The sequence below is a fragment of the Pundamilia nyererei genome, unplaced genomic scaffold (genome assembly GCF_000239375.1).
Source record: "Pundamilia nyererei isolate P.nyererei 1_Seehausen unplaced genomic scaffold, PunNye1.0 scaffold00022, whole genome shotgun sequence".
NCBI lineage: Eukaryota > Metazoa > Chordata > Actinopteri > Cichliformes > Cichlidae > Pundamilia > Pundamilia nyererei.
Window position 1 is genome coordinate 164,328 of NW_005187423.1, and position 11,213 is coordinate 175,540.

The 11,213-nt window shown below is 38.9% G+C and overlaps 1 protein-coding gene across 1 annotated transcript in view; it reads left to right on the forward strand.

Moving 5' to 3' along the window:
- The window catches only part of mttp (microsomal triglyceride transfer protein), a 13,669-nt gene extending 3,802 nt beyond the window's left edge, over nt 1–9,867 (forward strand). The window contains exons 4-18 of the mRNA XM_005726775.1: nt 1,971–2,078; nt 2,165–2,281; nt 2,379–2,518; nt 2,600–2,750; nt 3,394–3,551; nt 3,656–3,824; nt 4,016–4,123; nt 4,275–4,487; nt 4,570–4,781; nt 4,891–4,988; nt 5,143–5,264; nt 5,349–5,576; nt 6,705–6,829; nt 9,029–9,199; nt 9,284–9,867. Coding sequence (XP_005726832.1) covers nt 1,971–2,078; nt 2,165–2,281; nt 2,379–2,518; nt 2,600–2,750; nt 3,394–3,551; nt 3,656–3,824; nt 4,016–4,123; nt 4,275–4,487; nt 4,570–4,781; nt 4,891–4,988; nt 5,143–5,264; nt 5,349–5,576; nt 6,705–6,829; nt 9,029–9,199; nt 9,284–9,431 — 2,268 coding nt within the window. The 3' untranslated portion in view covers nt 9,432–9,867. The remainder of the gene's footprint in view (nt 1–1,970; nt 2,079–2,164; nt 2,282–2,378; nt 2,519–2,599; nt 2,751–3,393; nt 3,552–3,655; nt 3,825–4,015; nt 4,124–4,274; nt 4,488–4,569; nt 4,782–4,890; nt 4,989–5,142; nt 5,265–5,348; nt 5,577–6,704; nt 6,830–9,028; nt 9,200–9,283) is intronic.
- Nucleotides 9,868–11,213: the final 1,346 nt, after the last annotated feature.

Consider the following 11,213-nt stretch of genomic DNA (forward strand, 5'->3'; position numbering starts at 1 on the left):
GACAGCCCTACAACGTCCAGAGCCTTCAGGAACTCGGGGCGGACATAATCAACACCAGGGGCTCTGCCACCAAGGAGTTGTTTAACTGCCTCAGTGACCTCGCCCCCGGAAATTGGCGGGTCATTCCCCTCATCCCCAGACTCTGCTTCCTGCCCGCAAGACGTGTCAGTGGGATTAAGGAGGTCCTCGAAGTATTCCTTCCACCGCCTGACAATTTTCTCAGTCGAAGTCAGCAGTGCTCCGCCAGCACTATACACAGTGCAGGTAGAACACCGCTTTCCCCTCCTGAGACGCCTGACGGTTTTCCAGAATCTCTTCGAGGCAGCCCTAGATGATAATATAATTACAAAAATGATTTTTGTGGGTTTTTTTCTATTTTTCAAATGTTTTGAATTTTGATTTGTTTTTAACACATTTTTAATATCTGAAAACCGAGACAATCAAAAATATAAAATTTGCAGAGAAAACAAAACAAAGTTGTTGTTTTTTTTAAATGTAAGTATCTGGCATAATTATATTTGCTCTTTTCAATATGTTTTATATCTTTTTTTTTTTAACTTTTACATTTTAAATTTTTTAAAATATGTTCATATTTATTTTTTGAGTTTTTTGCTGATAATAATTTTTAACAATTCTTTTAACTTTTCATATATTTTAACACATTTGTAATAATTTATTTTTTAAATTCTAGTATTTTTGCTTTTTTCATCTTGAAAAAAATTACACTATTAACACATTAAAACCTTTTTGAAGGAAAAAAGTGATGCAGTTATTTCTCACACCCAGTGTGTGGTGCAGTCAGTGAAGAGTTTTTGTGTGTTGTTCAGACTTGTTTCAGACATCGCCTTCACTGGTAGATATGGATGCCACACTTCATCCAAACCTATTTAAATTTGTGTCTTGTACTGATCTGTAACTTCTGTAACAGGATTCAAGAAAGTCTCACACATTTTAGCTAAAATATAATCTTAGATCTAGTTTGGAGAAAAGTTTTGAGTGTATGTGAAATACGATAGAAGAGTGTCTCCCTTGGTGTTGTTAGTTTATTTTTACCGATGGCAAGCTGTGGCAGGAAAAATACACAGAGTAGCAGTGGAGCGTCTATTTATGGTGGTCCTATCTGATATTGTGGTTGGGGGCCACGAATAAATTACATACTGTAAAGGAGACACTGTAGGGTGATGTAACTGGCTGATCCCTAAACTCATGACTGAGAGTCAAAGTCCATTATTGAGCCAAACTGAAGCCTCATTGGAGAAATTTGTGGTGTGATAAATTTAAATATATGGTCAGTCTGATCTGAATTATTTCAAGTCTGTTTACCAAAAAGCCTGAGAGTGATACAGCCGCATGATTCACAATATATCTGAGAGCACCATTTGCCATGTGTTGCATGTGTCTACAACATCAATAATACATTTGAGGTGATTTAAAAACACCCTGGATCTCTCAGTGTGCTCCTCAAAGAACTGATAGGTTTCTTTTTCAATTGTTTCAACATACTCAACTCTTAAGTACTTAAGTTACTTAAGTAACTTCCAGACTTCTAGTGTGTTTGTTTGTGTTGAAAGTAGAAGTGTGATGTCTTATATATTTTAAACTAGAATGATTTGAAAATATATTATAACATTGCATTATACTATTTCTCCTTCAGGTCTTTTATTTTATGTGCTAATGCTAAAGTCATTCTAAGTTTTTAACATTTTTTATCTGCACTTCAAAGAACAGCGCTAATGCCTGCACGTAATGCAAATAGTCCCTGATGTCACAACTATGCACACATGTTTCTGTACACGAGTGCGCAAAGGAAAACTGACACCTGTAAAGCCATTGTCAGTTACAGCATGCACAAAACGGAAGGTTGTTTGCCTCAGTTGCTATTTTAACTGCTGGTGCAGTTTGATATGCATTGTTTGAGAGCATAAAATTCTGCTCTGACATGTTGCTTTCTTTTTACATCTACACTGTAGGCAAAAGCATTTTATTCCTACCGGTCAGAACCTGCAACAGTCAAGAATCTAAAACGAGGCCTGGCTAGCTTGCTGCAAGTGCAGCTCAGTACTGGGAAGGTTGTAGAGGTTAGTGACAAACTAATCATTTCACAATCATTTTTAACATACATCCATGTACGTTACTAATAAAAACAAGCTGTCTGTTTAAACAGAATGATGTGTCTGGGAGGTGTACTGTTGAGTACAAGGCAGTAAAAGGTCAAGTAACAAGAACCAAGAATCTAGAGACATGTAAGACAGAAGAGGCTGGATTTACCACTCACAGTAAGGTCAGTCAACATCCAGAACAACTCCAACTCTAACCATACTAAACACTAACTTTTGCAAGCTGATTTCTGAAGTATTTCTGAATCCCGCCCCCTCCAGGTCCTGGGTGTGAGTAGGAAGTCCAGTTCTGTTACAGTGTTCACACTTGAAAATGGTTTCATCCGCTCAGCTGAGGCTGAAGAAACACACTCCCTGGCTGTTAATGCTCGCAGATCTGTTGCAGCTAAAGTCTTGTCCAGGTAGGTACCCTGACTGGGAATTCATCTGAGATTCCGTGTTTTATAACTGCACACTTCAAATTGTACTTCCTTCTATCCTAGGCAAAGCCTGAAATTGGTTGGTACAGAGGCAGGACCACTGGAGGCTGCCGGGAAAGATGCTGCTGCAGTTGTCAAGTCAATAGATGCCAAACTGGCAGCTGTTGGTATTGCGGCTGAGAAGGTCAAATCTGAGTGCAAAGGCTGCCCATCGGTGAGTAACTGTTTACTTACAAATCTTCACTGTCACACAGCTTTGTTCTCATGGATGCTATAGTTGATGATGGCTGCTCCTCCCTGACCCTGGTTCTGCCAGAGGTTTCTTCCTGTCAAAAGGCAGTTATTCCTTCCTCTCCCCTTATAAGGGGAGTTGCCTGATTGTTGGGGATCCCTCTATAGATACTATAGAGATGTGTAGAACGCCTTCAGGCAACTGTTTTGATTTGGTGCAATATACTGTAAATAAAATGTAATTGATCTGAATATTTCACTATCTTTTCTTTTCTTTTGTTATGGTATTATCACCCATGTATAGCTAACATAGCTTATCTGGCTCTGAGAATTAATTCGCTATTATGTATTTCTATTCACATAAATAACACGTCTCTTTAAATTTGTATTAACAGGACAGGGAAAGGTCTTGTACTTGTGTTTCCTCTCCAGGAGCACTTTTCATGCATTTAAACCTTGTTCTGAATAGGAAAAGTGGTTTCAAGTTGAGCTGTTCAAGTCATTAAAACAAAATGACTTGTAATAGTACAGTCTTGGTAAACGGATACAGTTTATTTTTGTACTTTGATTACTAAGTGAAGATGATCTGTGTTCTAATCCCCTCTCCCCTGTGTTCTTCCTCTTAGCTTTTTGAACATTGGCAGGCTGAGAAGAAGCAGCTGGAGCCAGAGAGCCTGTCCAAAACCAGGGCTCCTCGGAGCTTCCTGGCCCTCATCCAGACCATTAGGAAGGCGCCCAAGGACGAGATCCTCAAAGTGCTGAGGAGTGCCAGCAAGACGTCTCTGTAAGTGAGAGCCTTGCTCCATATATATATATATATATATATATATATTTTTGCATCTTATTTCCTCTTTTCTGCTCTGTTTAACTTCTTTCTGCTGGTATCAGACCTCAGGTTGTTGATGCTGTAACATCCTCCCAGACCTCTGAATCCCTGGATGCCATGCTTGAATTCCTTAACTTCACTGATGCCAAAGGTTTGGTTCTGCAGGAGAGGTTTCTCTATGCATGTGGCTTTGCTTCACATCCCAATGAGAGAATGCTCCAGGCCCTGCTGGTGAGTTAAAGGAAAGTTTAAGAATTTCTCCCACTTAGAAGGTATCGTAAGAAACTGGTGCCCTCTAGGTAATAAGACAATAATGCAGGATTCACTCCCAGTTGGTTGTAAACAAAGAATAATTTTGCTTAAGTTACCTGCCAGCAGTCAGTGTTTTCAGCAAATTGTTATAAGGAACATTTTCCTTTCAGGATATTTCTAAAGGGAAGATCGGCAGTACTGACATCAAAGAATCTGTGGTGATCATTATGGGAGCCCTGGTCCACAAACTGTGTCAGAAAGGAGGCTGCAACTTACCTGTGAGTCATCTAAAGAAGAAGTAACACTGAACAAAGCCCAGCATTTCTTAAGGGCCAGAAAGTGTACCCTACATACTGGAATATACTACAAATGCAATAAAAATGACCAACAGTTAACTGATGATTTTTCTGCTTCATGTTTGTCTCTCAGATCGTGGAGCAGGCCAAGAAGATGATATTGAACGCTCCTGACAGCACAACGGTTGAGTCGGAGGTCCAGATGTACCTTTTGGCCCTAAAAAACTCTCTCCTGCCCGAGGCCATTCCTATTTTCACCAAATATGCAGAATCAGAAGTGGGAGCCTACAACACCATTGCCCTCACTGCCCTGCAGAGATATGATGTGAATCTCATGACCAGTGAGGTATGTATCGAATATTACTCTGTGGTTAAACAATTACACACAAATACTTTCCTGCCAGCTAACTTTTTTTTTTTTTTTTTAGGTCAAGCAAACAGTGAACAGGGTTTACCACCAGAATCGCCGCATCTATGAGAAAAATGTGAGAGCCGCCGCTGCTGACGTCATCCTCAGTAGCAACCCCACATACATGGAGGTGAAGAATCTGCTTCTGTCCATCGGAAACTTGCCACATGAAATGAACAAGTACATGCTGTCAAAGATCCAGGACATCCTACGCTTCCAGATGCCTGCCAGGTGTGTTACAGGAAAATAACCTGTCTCTGCATCATAGCTCAGAAGGACTTGACAGTTGTATGATGACAATATATTAAAACTGTTAAATAGGTTTCCCATTTTTTTTCAGCAAAGTGCTAGGGCAAGCTATGAAGGACATGATTTCTTGTAACTATAACCGCTTTGCAAAGGTTGGATCATCATCTGCATTTTCAGGATTCATGGCTCGTAAGTGACAAAAGAATGACATATTTTTTTTTAATTGTGATGAAATATTAAAAGTAAGTCAGCTTAATTAAAGAAAATATCAGTCTTTGACTATATAAGCAAACACAGTTACATGCATACTAACTGAGTACTTCTAATGTCTTGCTCCCTACAGAGTCCCCCGATCTGACCTCCACATACAGTTTGGACATCTTGTATTCAGGCTCTGGGATCCTCAGAAGAAGCAACATGAATATTTTTGGTGCTACTAACGAAGCAATGCTACATGGATTACAGGTGAACTTAAAGAGTTTCATGAAATCACTGAATCCTCAAAAATAGAGCGAATTACTGAAATAAATGGGAACATTTCTCTTCCAGGTGGCGATCGAGGCCCAGGGTCTGGAGACTCTGATTGCTGCCACACCTGATGAGGGGGAGGAAGACCTGGAGTCCTTTGCCGGGATGTCGGCTCTGCTTTTCGACATCCAGCTGCGTCCTGTCACCTTCTTCAAGGGTTACAGTGACCTCATGTCTAAAATGTTCTCCATGACTGGAGACCCCATCAATGTCGTGAAGGGTCTCATCCTGCTCTCGGATCATTCTGAGGTAAGATCCCAATCACAGTTATCAGCTGTTCCCAGAAGCCTTTCCACTCCTTCAAAAACAGTGTCAGATTTGCAGATTGTAGTTCACTCTGTTCAAGGAAAAGCAGCACACACTTAAAAACATACACGTGTACACTCTGTGTGAAGTCAGAAGTGCCGTCATTGTTGCTACATCACGTTGCCACGTGGATGACTAAGAGTGCAATAAGCAGACTTTGACACTGGAGACGGAGGCTGAAGAGGCTTAACGCTGAAGTCAAACTTAGCATAAATGTCAAGAAAGCGTAGAGGAGGCAGGGCAGAAAAAGCTCACATGAGTCATGCTGGGCAACACGTCTTTTTCACTTGGTCAGATGCAACGACTATGTGTACACAGACACAGAGAGGAACGGGTCACACTTAATAACTCCAGCTGTCGAGGTGAATGACGCAAGTGTGAGTAGGGTCTAAATGTGTGAAGCTGAAACAAGGATGAGGTATTGTGAAACAGGTGCTATTTTAAAAACAGTGCTTTTTTAAAATTTTACTTTCATATGATACTCTATCCCTTTTGTATTGGCTTTTCGGTGGAAATGCATGGAATCGGTTCTGACTTCAGTGTATCCATAGAAAAGGGTTACTTCCTGTCTGTGACTGTGACAAGCTCATTATTTCCTACAAAAGCAGATTTCAATCTAGAATCTTTCTGTGGATACAAAAGCCAAGTTGATCATTGTTATTTTCTATTTTGGACTGAATTCAGACATTGATCATTTTATTTTTTGTCAGCTTGTGAGTATTTATGTTGTCGACTTAATAAACTATTGTTAGTTTGGGTAGTAGAAGTGATTCATTCTCATTCATGACTGATATATAATTATGTTTGTCAGAGTGTGATGAAGACTTAGAGTTAATATGGTCTGGTGTATTTTTTTTCTCATTTTCTGGCCTAATATACACAAAGAATAAATGTGATATGAAGTTTAAACTAGAAAAGAAGTTTCTTGTTTTCCTAGGGTTAATTTCCACATGCTTACAGCACTTAATATCTAGAAAGACTCACATTTCTTTCTTTCTTCTTTTTTTGCAAACTATCTTAATTTCAATTAAGCATCCATTGTGGGATTTCTTCTTATTTGCTGTCTTTCAGGTCATCCAGCTCCAGTCTGGTCTGAAGGCAAGTGCGGAGTTTCAAGGAGGTCTCGCCATTGACATTTCTGGAGGCATGGAGATCAGTCTGTGGTACAGAGAGTCCAAGACCAGTGTCAACAACAGGTACATTGAAATAAACAACTTTTACCATAAAACAGCGTACAACACAGCACAAAAAGCCTTTTGATAGACAGACAGTTCTTAGAAAACACTCTCTGCGACTGAACGTCGATTCTAAACCCCATCACTCCACTGCAAATAGATTTCTGTTGATGTTGGATTTACGTGAACTTTAGACAGTCTATAAGTGTTGTCTGATTCATTTGTTCCATCTGCACTTTGGATTTGCTCCAGTATTGTGCTTCACTCCTGTCTCACTGGTAGGGTTGTGTGGCTATGACATCAGGTCTGTCTGGTTCTCTATTTTAAAAACATTACAGTCAATGCACAACAGTAACTCAATATCAGTTAGCTGTCGGCATCCGGTGATGAAAGAGTAATGCTACAGATTTTTAATATTCATATGTGGTTTGATGGACTGCACATCAGTGCTCATGTCCTGCATCTAGAATGTTTAAACTTGAGTCCCAGAGCTGGTTAATTAATTAAGTGATTAAAGAGAAGCTTCAGAATGATTCACTGTGATGATGATGTTAGAAACAATGCCTTGGTTTGTAGACCATTGTTTGGAGGGGTGTTCGCAACTTGAAGTTGGACTTCAGGACTGTTTGTGTGCAGGGGAATGGCAGAGGCAGGTGAATGGATCAGCATAGCTGTACCTCTTCCACTCTGATAATAGAGTGGCAGACTATCTATAGAAGCAGAACAAACCACATTGGTATCTCACCATGTCTACATGAGCAAAGTTTTGACTATTTAGTGCTCAGGCATTAGGGTAGACATTGGGATTGGGCTTATATATGTACCTTTCCCTCTGTGAGTGTCTTCTTAACTGAAACTTGCTTGACTTCTGTTCACTTTATCCTCATTCATGTGATAAACCCCACCAAGAAGTAGACTTATACTGGTGGTATCACCAGTACGTTGATAGCATATTAGAAGGAGAAGCAGATTATAGTCAGTGGTGGTTCTATAGTCTGTTCATAGGGTTCACCTCCAACAAGCATTCATCACCACTGTGTTATAAATAATCTGACATGAAGAAAACAATTCTTACTTGACTGTGACGTGTCATGACCAACAGAGGAGGCAAATTTAACGAGCAGAGAAAAGAAAATATTGAGATGCTAGCGGAAGTTATGTAATAAAAGCACCTCTGCCAAACAGTAAATGATAGACTAGACAGCTTTTAGTTATTTAGCATTATATTTAATTATCAGCTACACTCACCAAGTTTTGCTATTTTTTTTTTTTCTCATTCTCAGAAGGTTAACGGCTTTTTTTTTTTTTTAACTGATTGGCTGTCCTCGCTGTCATTAGGTTTGTTTAAACAGAATCATGCACTCCACTTGCAGTGGCAGGGAGTGGAGTCAGGTGGGGGCCCCAGTAAATTAGGTCAGGTCTCTCCTACTGTCACTGCAAACTTTGCACATTGCAACTACTGTGGTTGCTCACTCACCAGACCAAAGCACAGATTTCAAACGGTCTAATGTCCATTCCTTGTGTTTCTTGGCCCAAACAAATCTGTTCTACTTGTTGCTTTTCTTTAGTAGTGGTTTCTTAACAGCTATTTGATCATAAAACCCTGACTCCTCTGAACAGCTGATGTAGAGATGGGGTGCAGTGACTGCGCCTGAGGACACATTCAAAGTTTTGGCAATTTTCTGGACTGACTGACCTTCAGTTCTTAAAGTAATGATGGACTGTCGTTTCTCTTTACTTAGCTGATTGGTTCTTGCCATAATATGAATTCTAAAAGTTGTCAAATTGGGACAATCAGCTGTATACCAACCTGACTTCTGCACAACACAACTAATTGTCCCAACCCCATTAAGAAGGCAAGAAACTCCACAAACAAGGCACACCTGTGAAGTGAAAACATTTCAGGTGACTACATCCTGAAGCTCACTGAGAGAAGGCCAAGGGTTTGCAGTGCTTTCAACAAAGCAGGGGGTGGCTATTTTCAGGATCTAAAATATTAAACACATTTAGAGTTATTTATATTTTTTCCTTTGCTTCATAATTCTATATATCTTGTTTCATATATTTGATGTCTTCAGTATGTATCTACAATGTAGAAAGTAGTAAAAAAAAGTGCATCCAAACTTTTGACTGGTAGTGTATTCCAACTTCAGACCTACAAAGCCAAGAGTCCCAGCATTGTCTGTTGAACATATTGTTTTGATTTGGCTGTGTTTTCAGAGCAGCATTAGTAGTCACTGGCAACGTTACTGTGGACATGGACTTTTTAAGAGCGGGTGTGGAGGTCAGCTTTGATACAGAAGCATCACTGGACTTCATCACCACTGTCCAGTTCTCAGAATACCCCTTCCTGGTGTGCCTGCAGATGGACAAATCTACCTTCCCAGTCAGGTACTAAATAATAAAAAAAATGTTGCCATCTTTGAATAATCTCTTATATTACTTAACTTTTTATTTGTAATGCTCTTCCTTCAGTGAATACCTGACCAAGTATGAGAGCCTGCCATCAGGGAAGAGTGTTGTATCTCGCAAAGGCAGAAAGACACTCATTCCTGGTTCCGAATTCCCTCTTCACCAGGAGAACTCGAACATGTGCAAGAGGGTTTTCGACTCCAACTGGTAGAAAAGAAACCGTCGGTTTTCCACACGCCCAAGTGCTTCACTGCATTCAGGGACAGCAGCCACACCTCTGGTGTGACACAGCAGGTTGTGAAAAAGCAGTAAAAGACCATAAGAAAAGAAAAGTGGTGCATTTATTTTTATTATTAACAACACATGCAATGTTTACATTCCTGTGAGTATTTAAGTAATTGTAATTCAAGCTTTGTTTCCAATCAGGGATCCTTTCTTTGTGTTTTTATGGATTTATTTGAAAATATATTTATGATGGGCACATACAAGATGTATGTTTTATATGATGTGAAATACTCAGCATGAATAGTGCCACTGTAATCTTCTCCAACACAGTTACAGCAAAGAGAAACATGTAAATATCAGACTTCAGAGCGCAGGTTAACTCAGAACACATGTGCTCTTTTCCCGAACCGATTCTTCTTCTTTCTTTCTTCTTTTTTTTTTTTTTTTTTTTTTTTTTTTTTTTTAAATTAAATGTATTTTAAAGAGGAGTAGTTTATTGTTTTACATCACTGTATAACCCTTGACAAGCTTGAAATCACTTCAGGGTAATGTTCTCAATTAATTCAGTCTTTTACAATCTTATTGAAGATTTAAGTTGCTCCTACAAAGTTAACAGATTTGTTAGCTTTGTCATTACTTTATGAATTATCAGATGAAAGCTGAATCAATAAAAGTGAATCCATTACCATAATTTATTTTTATTTTTTTGTATAGGAATATAATTGGTGTTTGTCTGAAAATGTTTGGGCACAACATGAACTTCATTCCATGTTAAGGAAACAGATTGGTTGACAAAAAGTGTACACTAAAAAATAAAGTTTTAATTTTTGTCCTTATGTTCATGGAAAGTAACACGAATAGAAACAAATTAGGACTGTCTTGTGATGTGATTGCACCAATTACAACACCCGGCAACATGTTGGTGGATTCGGTTAGGATGCTTTGTTTGAATTTGGCTTTCAACTAGATCTTAATCACACACCTGCAAAGTTTTGTGATGGAGTCAAGTTGAAATCACAATCTAAAATAATATTGCAACTTTGACATAAATTAACCTTAGCTTCCTTGAGTATTTGGCAAGTATGTAGTTCCAGGTATCTTGGAGAACAAGCAGCAGTTAGTGAATTTAAATAGTCTTCTGTTTCTTTATGCTATCCAATACTGACTCAGAGTTCAAGACGTTAATCTGTATTCAAAATCCAGTGCTCTTTGGGAGCTGTAACGTCTGCAGCACTCCCAGTTTTCTGTTTCTGCGGTTGCTTCAGAATAAATGTGGGACTGCTTCATTTCCTCTGTTGGTACTGCATGATAAATAAAAATCTAACTTACACAAAATGTGGCTAAATTTGATAAAGACCCTCAAGTAACATCATCTACTTATATTTTCAGAAAGCCTACATGTTAACACCACTGAGCTTGCATAACAAAAACCGAGCTCAGTATTGACTGTTCTCCTCATCATTACAAACATGAAGACAACACTGGCCCATGGCTTGTCATCAAGTTTGTTGCCACCTGATTAAACACACCTTTAGAGTTATGCTACTTTTTAAAAAATCTATTTATATATCTGTTTTTTAAATGAGATAAGCAGAATGAAATTGATTCATAGATGTTAAATGAGGAGGAATGTAGCTATAGTCCTGGGCTAACGACACTAGAATTTAAAACTTGATACTGACACCCAGGAAAATATTTGTAGTTTTAGATACCACAAGGAAATATTTGACTCTAGTAAGAGGCATAATTTTGTTAAAATAAAGATTAT